This window comes from Urocitellus parryii, chromosome 1 (assembly GCF_045843805.1).
Source record: "Urocitellus parryii isolate mUroPar1 chromosome 1, mUroPar1.hap1, whole genome shotgun sequence".
In the NCBI taxonomy this organism is placed as follows: Eukaryota; Metazoa; Chordata; class Mammalia; order Rodentia; family Sciuridae; genus Urocitellus; species Urocitellus parryii.
The window spans coordinates 125,816,584-125,833,329 of record NC_135531.1 but is presented as its reverse complement, the minus strand read 5'-3'; the positions used below and the strand labels follow the sequence as shown (position 1 = coordinate 125,833,329).

General features: G+C 43.7%; 1 protein-coding gene across 1 annotated transcript in view; it reads right to left on the bottom strand.

Annotated features, from left to right (window-relative positions):
* Window positions 1–680: 680 nt before the first annotated feature.
* Trpc7 (transient receptor potential cation channel subfamily C member 7) overlaps window positions 681–16,746 on the bottom strand; it is a 147,466-nt gene continuing 131,400 nt past the window's right edge. The window contains exons 10-13 of the mRNA XM_077798310.1: window positions 11,443–11,664; window positions 10,732–10,812; window positions 3,213–3,288; window positions 681–850 (exon numbers count right to left, since the gene is read on the bottom strand). Of these exons, the coding sequence (XP_077654436.1) occupies window positions 681–850; window positions 3,213–3,288; window positions 10,732–10,812; window positions 11,443–11,664 (549 nt within the window). The remainder of the gene's footprint in view (window positions 851–3,212; window positions 3,289–10,731; window positions 10,813–11,442; window positions 11,665–16,746) is intronic.

Below are 16,746 nucleotides of genomic sequence, written 5' to 3'. Positions count from 1 at the left end.
TCCCCCAGGCTCTTATGAGGTAATTTTATTTCTTTCCATTTTAGGTAAAAATAGTAAATACAAGATAATCTTAATAAAGGTAAAAATACATCATTTGGATTTTTTTTGTTCTCTAAACAGTGCTACCTACAGTACAATTTTTGATTTAGGATTTTTAAACATTTTTTTTTATAAACAAATAGAACTATTTTACTATTAGGCTATCTGTGTTCTCATCTGGCACTTAAGAATAGATCACAGGTCACCTCCCGGTTCTGGCTGGATGTGTTTGTGGGTGGCATGGGGTAGTGAGAAGGGGTCATGGGATGAGGAGGTTTGACTTCCCGGGACACAGCCAGAGCTGCAGTCCCATATGCCATGGGAGGGCACACGTGTGCATCCAAGATGGCCTTTTCCTGCTCTGGCCACAGGAATGTATTTCACTGAGGCTGGACTGAAGGCCTCACCTGTGTCGGGACACTACTCTTCCGAGTAACTTTTCTTACCCAGCAGCCTACTTTCATAACCACTCTGGGTCCAGGCTCCTGGCTGGAGATGTCAGTGATGTGCTCGAGACTGAGCCAGTGGATCCCCTTGTGTCCTAGAAGAGTGGGCCAGGACCCTCCCCACCAGAGCTGGGGGCCAGGGTATCCAACCTGGCCTTGGAATGCTGGTAGAAGTCACAGATGCCCATTGGGCTGCTAAATGTCCTTGCCCTTGTTCACCCTCAGGTGGTCTTTGTTTAAGTTCTTTCCAAATTTCTCACTGAGCTGTTGGATCAGGTCAGCCAGCTCGCCAGTAGCCTGGGACTTCTCTTCAAGAAGCTCATAGCGCAGGCTAGAGATATCCTGCTTGATTTCTTTCAATTCACCTGCAAGGATAGAGGAGGTTTTGCTGAGTGAGAGCAAGTAGAAAGAAGGGGCTCATCCCAGGTACACGCAGGACCATCTGCCAGGGGTAGAGGTGAGGCAATGGCAGCTCTGTCTGACCTAAATACTACCCAGCTTCCCAATATTCAGGAACACAGTCCTCTTCCTCCCATTCCTGGAAAGCCTCTCCCTTTGTGGCTAGAAGGAGGTGTGGAGATCAGGGCTGTGAATTGTGTCTAGCACTTATCTTGAGACTGTTGTTCCTGGGGTCATTAATGGCACATTTCAAGACTGAGCAACATCCTCATTAACTGGAACATTTATTTTCATGATACTTTATGTTTTGCTCTGTCGAGATCTGCAGGGAAGGGAAACTTCAAGGCACCTGAGAGAATGGCTCAACACAGTGGCAGCCACAGAGCTGGCCAATCTCCTAGGAGTGAGCCAGGTGCCCCAGTAGGTCCCCTTTGTCCACACAAGCAGCATGGCCTCACTGATAGAACCCTCACGGATGCCTGCCACCACCTCTTCCCATAATAAGGGACCAACTAGGGACCTTCAATTTTAAAAAAAATTTTTTTTCAAGTTGTTGATAGACCTTTATTTTATTTATTTATATGTGGTGCTGAAAATTGAACCCAGTGCCTCACTCATGCCAGGAAAGTGTGCTACCACTACCTAACCCTAGCCTGGGACCTTCAATTTTTATTTCCACAGTGAACCGTGTGGTTAGAAATCACAGGGGTCTAGGCTGTGGGAATCTTTTTATTAACCACAAAGAAGAGTAGACAGATTCTTTCCTGATATTAAGATACTGGACTTGACTCAGTGGGAATCCACTCCCTGTGGACATGTTATTTGAATAATATGAAAATAGATATGAATCTGTTTTCCAGGCATGTATTGTACATATAAAATGCAGAGATCATGAAAGTATGGCTAGATTCATCTTGACAAATGGATCTATTTTTTTTCATCAGGTGCTTCACTGAGCCCCATTTTTGTGGTGTCATTTAAGCGGCAGGACACCTGGTTTTCCCCACCTTCTGTAGCAATTGCATTCATGTCCATCATAGTTATACACAGCTTGAGGCTGGCAGGCATGACACCTGCCAGTTTTATACTTGAGACTCCCAGTAGGGGTGGGTAGATGGGTGCTACTCAGTCCCTAAGCAGTGTCATCTCAGGAGCCAGCTCAGTCATTATTGAGGTTGCACATTAGGTGCCTGGAATGAGGCAAAAGTCCTCTCAATGATCAGACTCTTTGTAGCCCCTGTGGCCCAAGTGAAGAGGAGACTTAGTGCCTTTGGTCATGGACACAGCCATTTCTAGGTAGCAAATATCCTAGGTGTCTCACGGAGATTAATGATCTGGTATAAGGTAATTTGCTTTTCACGTAAGAGGAATTGCTTAAAATAGACTGGAAAGTAACCCAAACAGTGAAAATAATGTAGTTGGAAAACTTCAGTGTACCTGAGAGTCACCTGGTGTTATTATCTAAAATGCAGACCCCCAAACCCCACTCTAAATATAGCAATTCATTTGGTCTAGGTGGGGTTTGGGATCTGCAGTTTTAATAACTGGTACAGAGTTGGGGGATACTTAGGGAAACTGCTAGTTGTCAGAGGCTGAGAACCTGAAACCGAGACAGGACAGGTCTGGTTGGAACTGATCCAGGGGTAGTCTCTGAAAATGGAATACAGGTTGCTCCCTCTGTATGTGCACGCACAGAATGAGGTGGGGTACTGGAACTTTGGGCCATCCTGAACTCAAGGGACCTGAGGCTGACTCAAAGCAGCCATCACTGCAGTAGGCACAATAATGTCTCCCACCTCCATGATGTCCACATCCTAAACTGTGGAGTTCACCTGAGAGTGTGCTGTGTTACACGGCACACAGGGACTAAGGCTGCAAACAGAATCAAGCTTTCTTTGCTGTTGGCCTTAAAATAAGGAGATCATTCTGGGTTATCCAGGAGAAGCCAATCTAATCATGAGTTCTTAAGAGTAGAGGAGGAAGGCAGAAGAGTGGGGCAGAGACAGTGGATGAGAGACAACAGGCAGGAGAAGTGGTAGCATGAGGGGAGGGAGGCTCTGCTGCTGGTGATCTGCAGAGACAGGAGGTGGCCTCTGGAGCTGCACTTGGGGCAGTCTCAGCTGCACCAGCAAGGGAACAGAGACCTTGGTCCTATTGCCTCATGGAAATGCACTGTGCTCACGAGTGAGGGGATGGATTCCCCGCAGCCTGTGGAAGGGAACACAGTACCCCAACCACACCGTGATTTTTGCCCTGTGACACCCACAACTCACTTCTGAGCTTACTGCTGCTGTAGGGCCCCACATTTGTGGTGATGCAATCCCTTACCTTCGTTGACTTCATCATTCTCTCTGTCCACCTGGGCCTTCAGGACATATCTTTTTATGAGCCGTTTCATGATTTTCTGAAATGTGAAGCAAGGAGGAGTTCGGTATGCCAGGCCTTGCATAGAAGCAGCCTACATGGTGTAGCACGAGGCCCATGTCCCTCACAGCACCTCAGGAGTCCCTGGGACATGCTCAACCCTGGTGCCTTGCTCAGGATGCCCTGCATAGTGGGGGAAGCTGGCCATCCTTCTGTTTAACCTCCCCAGTTCCCAGGATTCAATGTCCACTTGACCTGGGATATAAGAACAGGACACTTCTCAATGGCAGGAGGCTGAGCCACTAGAGAGGGAGAGATAATGATTTGGAATGCACTGTGCTGCTTTAGGGTCCTAGGCCTGATTCTACCCTGGCCAGTCATGGCCTCTTTCTCAGTTTTATTTAAGGAGGGGATGTTGGGAACATCTTATTAGGTTAGCCCAGGTGGAGCTGTGTCCCCTAGAGGTTGATAGTGAGAGGTATGCCATTCACAAGAGGAGATTTGCTCGGTGCAGAGGTCAGGGCTAGGCTTGGAGGACAAGTCCACCATACTTTGGAAAACTCTTGCCAGATGGAGCAACAATTATACTAGAGAGATCGTTTCCCACAAAATCCCACAGGCCCGACCCTGTGTTGCCAGTCATGATGAAGAAGGGTTTGGGCCTGAGGTTCCAGTTATTATGCAGTCACTGTGTTCTCGAAGCAAATGAAGCATGAATAAACACTTAAGAGACACCAAGAATAGAGCCAAGTGTAAGAAAGTCCGCAGGAGGTGAACTTTGGATTTTGTCAGCTAGTTGATCCAGGGTTCCTGTGAAATCTTAGGATTTAAAAATATTCTGTAAGTTGAGAATTCTAACTCTTAAGAGAGATGAGTAGCACAGAAAAAAGGGAGGGATTTCCCTGTCCCTTAGTCCTCCTGTCCTGTGGCCTATTCATGTGTTCACACTTAGGACAAAGGGACAAGGCAGCATTTTCCAGACTGAGGAAAACTTTAGGGGCTTGAAAGCTGTTCTGGGGTTTGCTATGTGACCTCATACAGGTTGCTAAGTTCTGAGTATGTGGGCTCTGGAAAAGCTTCCTGGAAGTAAGAAGGAAGTGAACTGGGTGCAAAGAGCTGGGGGTACAACTCATTTTTATCACCATTTGATGGTTATCTCCATGAAAAGGAAGTGTTTCCAGACTCTGATTCCAAGACTGTGACTGACCCTGGCCAAGGCTCTTGTCCACGACTCTGCAGTGACTTGTTCAGGCCGGTGTGCCTTTTTTCTGCCATGAGGTTCACTTCCTCCTGGCTCTAGGGTTTGAGGCATTGGAATGGTTTATAAGCAAATTGCCTTTCTGCTATTCCTTCTCAGAGAGCATGGGTCTTCCCTTGTCAGTAGTTAAATGGTCATGCAGAATTTCTCAGGGACATTCTTATAGATAATAGAGTAGGGTATCTAAGTGTTATGGCTTGGATATGAGGTGTCCCCCAAAAGTCCACATGTGAGACAATGCAAGAAGGTTCAGAGGAGAAATAATTAGGTTGTGAGAGTCTTAACCCAATCATTGAATGAATCCCCTGATAGGGATTAACTGAGGAGTAATTGAAGGCAGGTGGGGTGTGGCTGGAGGAGGTGGGCAATGGTAGCATGACTTTGGGGTACATATTTTGTATCTGGTGAGTGGAGTCTCTCTCTGCTTCCTGATCATCATGTGAGCTGCTTCCCTCTGCCACTACTCTTCCACCATAATGTCCTGCCTCACCTTGAGCCTCAAGGAGTGGAACCTGCTGTCTATGGAATGAGACATCTGAAACCATGAGCCCCAAATAAAGTTGCCCTCCTCTACAATTGTTCTGGCTGGGTTTTTATTACAGCAGCAAAAAAGCTGCCTAAAACACTACGTTATAAGAATATGTACCTTTCCATGAGACTCAATGATGTTATTTTCATTTCTTCTTCTTCTTTTTCTTCTTTTTTTAATTCCTGAACTAGCAAAATCTAGGGCTCTCTATCACCTAACTACATCCCTGGCCCTTTTAATTTTATTTTGAGATAGGGTCTCACTATGCTGCTCAGGCTGGCCTAGAACTTGCAATCCTTCTGTATCTGCCTCTCCCTTCCTGTCCCTGGGAGTGATATTACAGGTGTGCACAGAGCCAGGCTTTTTTCACTTTGAATTAGAAAAATAAAACAAAGCAAAAACATTGTTCTATACCAGGGTTGGGGAGGGGACAAAACTGCAGATACCTAAGTATCTGTCATTCTCACTGAAATTCAGAAATACTCTTCCACTGCAAATGTTCAGGGTAACACAAGTTAAAGGGATATAGTTAAAGTCTGTTGCTTTTTAAGGACAAACTTTAAGAATTAAGGTTTCCTTAGTTTATAGATCCATCAATAAAAGAGGCTTATTATTTATGATAATAAGTCAGGGCCTGGGAGTTCAGTGGCATTGAGTTGAATCCTTTCACGGGTACAGCGGTTATTCCTGCTCAATGTGTACTATTTCTGTACCTCATGATTAAACTGATTATATTTTAAAAATATCATGGGTTATTGTAACAAAATATTCCCCTTAGGCTCTATTTGGTTTGAATTGATGAAATCCGGCTCATAGGCCTCCTTTAATACTGAGTAGCCCTCCGGTAGGAAAGGATAAAGGATGGAAAAGAAGCAAAGAGACAAGCACATCAAGTGCTTCCTCTAGACCAGGACTGAGCTAGTCTGTCTCACAAAAAGATCTGAGTCCTCCCAGAAACTCAGTGAAATAGGAGTTGTGATCTCCATTTTCAGCAGGACACTGCCCCTGCCCCCATGCCTCTAGATGCTCAAAGAGCAAAGGGATTTCTCCAAGGTCACACATAGGAAGTGGCAGATCTAGGATTCAGCCCAAATGGAAACCAAAGCCAGGGATTTATCTGGACTTCAGAAAGAGGGTAAGTGCAAGATGGGTTAGGGAAGGAACTGCTTTGCTCAGTAACTGGTTCCATTAGTCAGAGGAGGTTTGGACTGCTTCTGGTACCATATCCTGTTGTGCAGGAGGAAGCCTCACTAGGTTTCAGAAGCTGGTGCCTCATCCAGTGTCCACCCTTGGGCAAGAGGGTCACTGACATAGCACTGGGATTAGCACTCATGCCCACTCTTGAGCACTGGCATGACTGTGCAGAGTGGGGTTCCTACAGACCTGGGCTTCAAAGTGAAGGTTTGCTTTTATGCATTAGAATCATAGATGCTTCATGGAAGCAGATCCTGATGGGCACTGTGAGTGTGCAGGACTTTTTGATATTCTTCTTCATCCCCAAGTTACTATCAAGATGACAGGGACCTTCAGTGGGAGTAATGTGATCACTTACTGTCCGTAAGAGATTTCATGTCCTCATGGGGATAACTTCCTCTTTGGAAGTTATTTGAGGCATTGGAATGGTTTATAAGGGACATTCTTCTAGACAATAGAGTAGGATATCTAAGTGTTATGGCTTGGATGTGAGGTGCATGTTGGATAACTTGGAATCTGCAAGACCAGAATGCTGATATTATCACCAGAAAGTCTAAAATGATTGGAAAATACCCTGAAGTTCTATTTAATATGATGTCATAGAGGATATCTGTTTCCAGAGAAGATGGACATCAAAAGCCTCCTTTCCTTCATTATTTGGGGAAAATGTGTTCCTTTGTGATAAGTTTGAGATATCTCCTTGCTATCTTCCCTAAGAGCACTTTCAACTCATGAAGATAAACTTTCCCTGAGCAAATATGTCCCTGTTGGTGGAAACTTTCCTGCCCCTGCCCCCATGCCTTTAGCAAGCACTGGAGAGGAGTATATTTAGCAATATTACTCAGGCAAAAGAAGACTCAAGTGGATGCAGACGGGATGCACAATGAATAAGAATGGTTGTCCCGCAGAGACCTACATCTAAGGAGAAAGGCACACAATTCCTCCAGCCCAGACTTCTAAGGGTCAGGTGGCCTCTGGCTGCTGGTAGTGGATGGGAAAATAGAATATCTTTCTATGGGTGATGAGGCTATCTGTGCAGACAGAGTGGTTAAGAACATAGATGAGGAAGAGAACACATATGTAGCCAGTATGTACCAAATAAGAATCCAGAGGGAAGTCAAGTTCCAGATAGGTACAGAGAAATTGAGGAATGTTTAGAAGAGAGTGGACAAATGGATGCTAGGACAAGTCATTTGTTAGACTGGGGTTTATCAAACCCTGGAGTAGAGAGAATAAGCATTAGCAATTATCTATTAGCTTTGATATACTCTATGCATGTATAAATACACCACAGTGAATTCCACCTTCAGGTGTAACTATAAATCAAAATAAATAAAATAAAATGAAATGAAGACCAGTGAAGTAGAGGAAGAATAGGGGAGGGTGGAAGAGAGAGTGGGTACCAAAATGGAGTAAATCAAATTCTAAACATGTATAAGTGTCAAAATTATGTATAACTATAATGCACTAATAAAAAGAAATAAATAAGAGGACTTTCCCTTGGGTTTGGTAAAGAGACTACATGGTAAAGATCGGGGGGCTTATTTGAAGGAAGGGCTGTGCCTGTCTTCTCTGGATTATATGAGATGTGGCTTGTTTGCTCTGCCCATGAAGAGTAGACAAATGTACCTGTCAGAGAGTGGGCATTCATGGTCTGTACACCCACCCCCAATACATTGACACACTGGATCTTGGAACAGGTCACTAGGTAGCTCTGAGAGAAGGCATGCTTTGGCTGTCTCACCAGTATCAGGGTTTTGTATTTCTATTGGGTCTCCAGTCCACAGAACCCAGAATGGAAAGGATTGCAAAACAAGAAACTGGTTTTTGGGAAAAATAACAACTCGGATTCCTGGGAGACTAAGAAAAGCATGGAATGCATAGAAAAGCCTCTGAAGTCTGCCGTGTCTTTGCTTACAAAGAAGGGCTCCCCAAAGTTGGAGAATTGGCGTTAAACACTGCAACAATCATGAAGATCTAACGAAGGGACATAAAGGAAGCAAGTTGAGATGGCATTTCTGGGGATAGCCTGGAGAGTAAGCAAAATCGAGTGATTTGGCTGCTCATGTTCTCTGCACATCTGGAAGCTTCTTTGGAATGAAAGCATGCAACTTTGACACCCTCCAAGAAAACAGATGAGCCATCATCAGACCCCTGCCTGAATTTGTGCTTTGGCTTCACCTGCTGCTGCTGTAGCCAGAGTGCAGAAGTGTCACTGGAAGCTTGGAAGGCTCAGACACATCTCACCACAGTGACCATTAGACAGGTGAAGCAGATTCTGAGGAAAGCTCTGGTGCAGTACTATGAAGATGGGTGACAGGCAAGCACCTGGATAATGCAGTGTGATGAATGAGTCAGACAGTCAAAGTTCAACCAGCTGTGTGACCTGAGCCATGGAGACTCAGTTTCCTCATCTTTTAAATGGGGTGAAAGACAGCCTTCTCTCCTAGAAATGTGGTGAGTCTACACCTGGGCTAGTGTCTAGGCTGCTCACAGCTGTCATTTAGGGTCATCTCAAGGTTTCCTCCTATGGTGAGCAGTGGATGATGGCTCAGGAAGATGCCAGAAATAGCCTGACAGGGTTGAGCAGAGTGTCCATGTGTAAATGCAGGGTGCTCTCAGCCCTACTCAGTCCCAGCAAACCTTTCTCTCTGTTGCTTGCTAGTGGGATTTTTTTTTTCACAACTATTTGAAAAAGTAGCCTGGGGCTTTTCTACATGGATTGACAAAATACAAGGTGAGCAGAGCTTTCCAAGGTCATTCATAGCCCAAGGCTGCTGCAAACCAACCAATCTCTGTAATCACAGCAGGAAGCTCTTGGGAGATTTATGGCAGGAGGGGCTCTACCCAGGGTGATAGAAGACAAACCAGATTGCTCTGAAACTGATTTTGAAGACAGTCTCGGTCAGAAAGGATTCATTCTGGGTACAGGACATTCACACCTAATCAGTCTTCCTTTATCTCAGTAGCTGATTCTGCTCAAAATCAGGAGAGATTTGGACCTAACCCATTAGGGTGTTCTATCTTTTTCATGACACAGATAATCTATACTTCTTTCTGAGAAGCTAAGAAATAAAAATCCTTCCACTGATCAAAGGATTTGGCCTGTAAAATAACTCAAAGCTGATCATCCTGGGCAGTCCAAATTTTGCGCACGATAAAATACAAGATTTGCCCATTGCCAATTTTTAGTCCATGTCATTTGATAAAACTATAAGTGCTCTGAGGGATGAGCTGTTTCTTAATTGTACAATTAAATCCTCCTCACTGTACAGCTGGCTTCTGAAATATGGATGGAAAGATTCAATTGGAGACCTGTGTCTGGAAGATGCTAAGTCTGTAATTGCTCCCTGTGGGAAGGTAGCACTAGGGACATGTCATTTCAGCCCAAAGGAATGCTCAGGACACCTTTAAATTCACATCTGACAAGAAATGATCAGTATGGATGAAACTTCTGATGGAGGAGAAGTGGGAGGTAGAAAAAGAATGGCCTGAACTTTTATAATCCAGTACCTGTAGTTAGCATTTATCACTACCTCATGAGCTGGTTCAAATGGATACAGTGATTTAGCATTCTTTTCTAGAAGTAATGCAAGAATTACAAGCTCAGAGGGTTTTTTTTTCTCCAATTTTTCTAACAGACTGAGTAAGCTGGCAGTCTAAGGGCAGGTGCTCATTGAAGACAACAATATCTATCTTGTTGCTTAAGAACCATATCTGGGAGTCATGCTGGGTGCTCCCCCAGGTCCACCCCAGCATCAGGTCTCCTTGGTTGGTTGTCCAGAATGTACACTTATCCTGTCTGCTTTTCTCCACTGTCCTGCTCACACCCCTTATGCCCAAACGACTGTCACATTCTCTTCACTGATCTCCTGTCTCTTCTCATTAAAGCATAAATATGATTTTATCATCGCTTCTCCTGGCAAAGTTCCCCTCCCACCACTCGGACCTTCTTAGATTACTATAATACACTCCACATCCATTGTGGCCAGATGCTGCCTTCCCACTGCCCTCATCTCCCTCTGCTCTCTCTGCCAGCCACTAAGGACCTATCAAGCTTCTCCCATGGATCTCTAAAAATGCTCTGCCTCTGCCTGGAAGCCCCCCCATGGCTGCCCCTTTCTCATCCGTGAGGTCTTGGCCAACAGTCCTCTCCTTGAAGATGCCCTTTCAATTAGGGTTTCCCTAGTTTTCTCTATTTTAAACCCTATTCTTTTCCTCTAGGCTCTTTAGTCAATTTGATGGCATATCCTTATCTGTGTGTTTACTCATTCATTGTCTCTCCTGTCACTAGCCGGCCTGGAGGTGCCATAAGGTAGGAACCCCATCTGTACTCTCAGTAAGCAGCACAGTGCCTGGCATGTAGCAGGCACTCAATAAATATTTGATCAGTAAAGGAAGGAAGGCAGGGAGCTGTGCTCTGAGGGCATGACATAGTCATGTGACTAAATCTGTGTCTTTGTGGTGTGTGCTCCTGACTATGCTTGTGAAAGGGTGGTTACCTGGTATCTGGTGGGCTTGCTGAAAGTGTTATTTGCTGTCAGGTTTTCAGAATTCCTCATGCCAGCCTGGTAACGAGTCTTCTGGAAAAAAAAAAAACATATATACACTTATGGCAGGATTTGAAAGAACAATATCCACATATGGGGTGACTCTATAGGAACCTTCTGGAAGCCGATTTGCCCCCGGCTGCTTGGCTTTATAGAGCACTATTCCTGGGAACTTTAGTTCTATGGGATGTTCACAAGGGTTACAGAATGTTGTCTGGTCAACCAGATTCGGGAAGCTCTAAGTTAAAGTTATGTGGGTATCTTTTCTCTAGGACTCCTCAGAGCTTCTGCTAATGGTCATTGAGAATCTACAGGAAGGGAGAGTGGGTAGGGAAACTTGCCCAGAGACCATTCTTTAGATACTTTCTGGGGAAAGCTATTCCATTTCCAAGTCCACTGAAGAGTCCCTGTCACTGGGGTCATGGCTCAGCCAGGCTGCAGGCAGCAGGCAGTGTGCTAGGTCCCCAGCAGAGCACTCTCCAAGGGAGAAGGGACAGTACTGCAGGTAGCCTCTGTGGGTGTGCTCAGTAGAATCTAAAAGACACTAGCCCCTCACAGCTCCAGGCTTCCCTTGCGTTAGGGGCCACTATCCAAACTGAACACACACAACTCCCTCCCCCAACCTGATGCTTTTTCTAGCCCCATAAACCAGATGCTACCTACCCTGAATTTGGAATTCAGCATGCCCATTTCAAGGTCATTTTCACAGCTTTTGGCCTTAGATTTGCAGAGTTTTATGAGGCACATCTTGATTCTCATTATGAGATAATAAAATGATTTAGGACTTGGCACTAGATTAAAAGGAGCAGGTAGAGTTCTTCCTTCATCAAAGTAAGACAGCCAGAGTTTTGCTCGGGCAAATTTCCATTCCACATCTGCATCCTCCTGCGGAACAAAAGAATCAATGATACGCCATCAAAGGCCAGGACCTAACAACGGAGCTCAGTGTGAGGAGGGAAATACAGTCTACGCATTCTGAGAACAGACTTCTAAACAGGGCTCTTGAGCTCTTCTGGATTTCACCGTCTCTACAGATGCCATAAAGATGGGGCTTGTTCTCTCTAAGACCACCTGCATTCATCAGTCTTAAAGCTCTCCACCTACCTCCTTGGAATTCTGCATGGTGGAAGAGCCTTGGCAAGTATATGCCACCCTCCCTTATTTCCTATGGAGTCTTTTCACCAACGTTCTCCCCTTGCAGCTTACCAAAGAACTTTTCTCCCTGCCACGTCATCTTGCTATCCATTAATTTTACAGTTCCGTTGGCAGATTCACCAACTAGCACAGCATCAAGGTATTTGTTGATTGTTTACAGAAGTGCTGCCCAATAGAAATGTATTGTGAATTCACAATAGCTAAACTGTGGAACCAACATAGATGCCCTTCAGTAGATGAATGGATAAAGAAAATGTGGTATACATACACAGTGGAATATTATTCAGCATTAAAAGAAAATAAAATCATGGCATTTGCAGGCAAATGGATGGAGTTGGAAAATATAATGCTAAGTGAAGTTAGCCAATCCCTAAAAGCCAAATACTGAATGTTTTGTCTGATATAAGGATGCTGATTCACAATGGGCTTGGAGTGGGGAGCATGGGAGGATTAGACAAACTCTAGATAGGACAAAGAGGTGGGAGGGGAAAGGAGGGGGCATGAGGATGGAAAAGACGGTGGAATGAGATGGATATCATTACCCTAAGTACATGTATGAAGACATGAATGGTATGACTCTACTTTGTGTACAACTAGAGATATTAAAAATTGTGTTCTATGTGTAATATGAATTGTAATGCATTCCGCTGTCATATATAACAAATTAGAATAAATAAAAAAAAGAATTTGAAAACAAAATGTATCATGAGCCGTGAAAGTGAGCCATTTAAAGTTTAAGTTTTCTACAGGCCATATTATAAAAAACAAAATGGAACAGGTAAAATTAGTTTCACTGATATACTTTATTTAATCTAATAGATTTAAAATACTGTCATTTCAACAAGTAATCATTATAAAAATATTGCTCAGTGGTAGAATGTATGCATATCATGCCCAAAAGATGGGTGTAATCCCTGGTACCACCAGAAAAAAAATTCATGAGATAGCTTTCCATTTTCTTTGCATACTAAGTTTTAAAATCTGGCATGGATTTTATACTTACTTAGAGCACATCTCAGTCTGGACTAGCCTCATTTCAAGTGCTCTTTAGATAAATGTGATTAGTGAGCTACTACATTGGACAATACAGTGTATGCTAAAAAAGCATATTCCTTATTGGTCAGAGCAATGCTGGGGGCGGCATGTTAAGAGATCTTGCATACGTCATTCAAGGGGAACAAAGCCTGACCATGTTTGTGGGAGGTAATCTAGCTGTATTCTCTTCTCTGGGGGAGGGGGGGGTTAGATTAAAAATGAATATTTTTTTTGACTTGGTGTCAATCCCATAATGCTCAGTGGCTCCCTGAAGGGCAGCGGTATATTTTTTCCTATAGATAGGCTACTGAAACCTCTGTCCTAAGAAAGAAGTTAAAGGCCAGAACAAAGGATAGGATTTGAGGTTTTTTTTTAAATATACATTTTTAAATTATTATTCATGATCTCACTCATTTGAGGATAGGGTTCAGAATAAGAAACAATAGATCTTGTTTCAAAACCCTTTATTAGCTGTGTGACTTTGGGTGTCTTGAGCTTGCTTATACAGAAAATGAAGACATCACAGTTCCTTCACAGAGTCTTGGGGTGGGCATACTTGGTTCCACAGGCAATGGCTACTCTCCAAAGGGCTATGAGGCCAGCAAGTGTCCACAGGAGGCTTCTGGGATGCACCATGAAGGTATGAGGTCATAACTAGCAGGCTCAACCTCTTTGCTTTTATTGAGGGTCAACACTTGGCCTCGTCTACTCAGCATCATCCTATGTGGGTCTTTAGACTGGAAACTTTGTGAGGGCTGGGTCATTCCTCGTCTAACAGTATACTGGAACACATTTACTGAGAGGATGGGTGGTATAGTGGTAAGAGCATAGGCTGTCGAATCTGCTTGGGTTCAAATCCTGCCTCTGCTCCTTTCTAGTTGTGAAAACATGGCAGCTGATTCTAGGCCTCAGTTACCTCATTGAAAAATGAGAATAATAGTACTTAACTCATAGGTGGTTGTGAGATCAAGGAAATTAATGCAAAAAAGATATTTAACAGTGCCAGCCACTGAGTAAGCTCTCAGATAATATTATTTTTATTTCCATAGCCCATCACAGGCCTAGTCTTCAACCTTTAGTCATTTAGCAAACATTTATTGAGCACCTACCCTGGGCCTGGCCAGTGCTAGGGAAGAACACACCCTGGTGGAACATCTGGTATGGCCAATGACGCATTTGTTAAAATGCCTTTGACAGAGAGATGTGCTAGATCAGTGGGAGCATTTCATACTGGCCCTGACCTGGCCTGAGCCTGGGAAGGCTGCCCCATGGCTGCTGTTAGAGCTGAGCAGTTCTCAGCCAGGTCAAGTAGGGATGCTTGGGATAGATAATGAGTAGGAGTTAACAAGTGGGAGAGGCAGAGAGAAGCGTAAACAACTCTGGAGAAGGTTGGCAATAAAGAACAGGGGAAATAGCAGCTGAGAGCTCAAAGTAAAAATCCAGGGAGGATTTTTTTTTTTTAGTTGTTATTTTTTTTTTTTTTTTTAAAGATCAAGGGACATGTTTAAATGCTGACAGGAAGGATTAGGTAGAAAGGAAGAGGGTGAAGACACAGGCCAGGCTGGGCAGATGTATCATGCAGAGGAGGAATAACAGTGCAGGAGGGAGGGAGCCCCAGCCAGGCAGGGCCACTCCAGGAGGAGAAGGCCTTTCCTGCTCGGGTGGCAGGGTCGGGTGGCAGGCACAGGTGCAGAAGAGTTTCACATGGAAGAATTTGCAGCTATTCATTTCATCAGAGCTAAATGTGGCCAAGAATCCCTGGCATTTGTCATGGTTCAGTGAGGCAGGTGAGGACGTGTGCTCTCCCCTGGCAGAGGAGAAGTTCAGAGCTCCCAGGGGAGATGTGGTGCTGCAGTGTGTTCTCTCCATCTCAGGCAACATTCATGCAAGGGAAACGACAGCACAGCTGTAGCTGGCCCATTACTGCCCTAAGTTGAGGGGCATCTCAGCCAATCATGGGACTTCCCATGCCTCAGTCATTAGGACTGAAGCTGACTTGCTCGTTAGGATGGCAGCTGCCCTGTGAGTGGTACAAAGACCCACAGATTTTCCTGGTGCCATCTGTTTTTCTTTTATATGTGGAGAAACTGAGGCCCAGAAGAACAGAGGACTGGTTAGAAATAGCTTGTTATCCACATAGGTGACAAATATATGAAATGCTTTTTAAAAATATATGTTGTTTGTCCATCTGCACAGTGCTACATTTTCCCGGGGAAGGGATTGGGGTGCAGCTAAGACTTCAGGAACCAGGACACCTCTTCCTCTCACCTCTTGTCTCTTTCAGTTGCTCATCCTATGCTTTGGCAGTGATGAACCTGGCACACAATTTCACCCCTCCCTGTCCTGAGACACACTGTTTCTAAGGTTTGGAATACTCTTTTTGGGGGGATGTGTGTTACAGACTGAATTGTATCCCCTTAAAACTCCTATGTTGAAGCCCCAATATCTTAGAAGGTGACTGTATTTAGAGATGGAACCTTTAAAGACATGGTTAAGGTTAAATGAAGTCACAAGGGTGGGACCTAATCCAACAGGTTGGTGGAAAGGCCACTCAAGGACACCCCAGGAAGGTGGCTGTCTGCAAGCCTGAGATAGACATCATGGAAACCATGCCTGTGGACACCTTGAACTTCTAGTCTCTAGAACTAGGAGGAAATGAATTCCTGATGTTTAGGCTACCCAGTCTGTAGGATTTTTTTTTTTTTTTTGTGAAAGCCCTGGCAAATAAAGACTAGGGCAGTCTTTATTTTTTTCTCCTAATACACAAATAATCATTTCTTATAATTTAAACAAAAGCAAAAGCTCCCTTACTAATCTCCTCTCTCCTTCCCCCAGGGGATGCCCTGGTCAAGAGTGTGGTAGCATCCTTGAAGTTCCCTTTTTCTACCTTTCCTTTATGTATATATGCATTTGTATTAGTATGTGGATATAAGATCTGCCCATTTGTATTTTTTTTCACTTAATAATATCTGAGGGATTTTTTTATGTCAGTAAAAAAAGGTCTTTCTCACTGTGTATATAAAATATTCTATAGAGTATTTAAGAGTGTGACTATATCACAGTTTATTTTAACATACTGAGGGGTTATTTCCAAGTTTTCCCTTTGGTGAACATCCATGTGAGATCACATTTATGCATGGATCTATTCCTAGAATTGAAATAGCTGAGTAAATTGAAATAGCTGAGTAAATAGCATTTTAAGTTTTAGATTATTTTATTTAACTTGATGATAGGTAAAACAATGATGTGATTTTCAAAGCATAAGAAGATAAAAAGCGAAAGGGAGGACCCCTGCCAGCAAGCACCCCAGTCACGCCTTTCTTGTGGCCTGTCTCAGAGGCTTGTTTCTTTTGCAAATGCCAATACAATCACAAATGATTGTACAGTCCCTTTTCTTACTCTCTTCTACAGGACAACGAGCAGTACATATATTATTCTGCAACTTGATTTTTTTTCACTTAACATTATAACTTGAGGGTCTTCCACCATCAGCATATTAAGAATATATTCATCTTTTTTTAAAAAAATAAAGTTGCACAAGTATCCTGTTGTTCAGATGTATCATAATCTATTTAAGACTCATTTAGGTTGTTTTAAATTTTGTGATGCTTTAAACAAGACTGCAATCAAAAGCCTATGGTTTATGCATTTTAGATTTTGGACACATTGCCCCAGTACTTTCTCTTGACTCCTTTATCTGTCTGAAAAATTGTTTTCATCTTTAAATAACCATCAAGTATCACCTCTAGAAGCTTCCTTCCCTCACAGTCCTTTCTC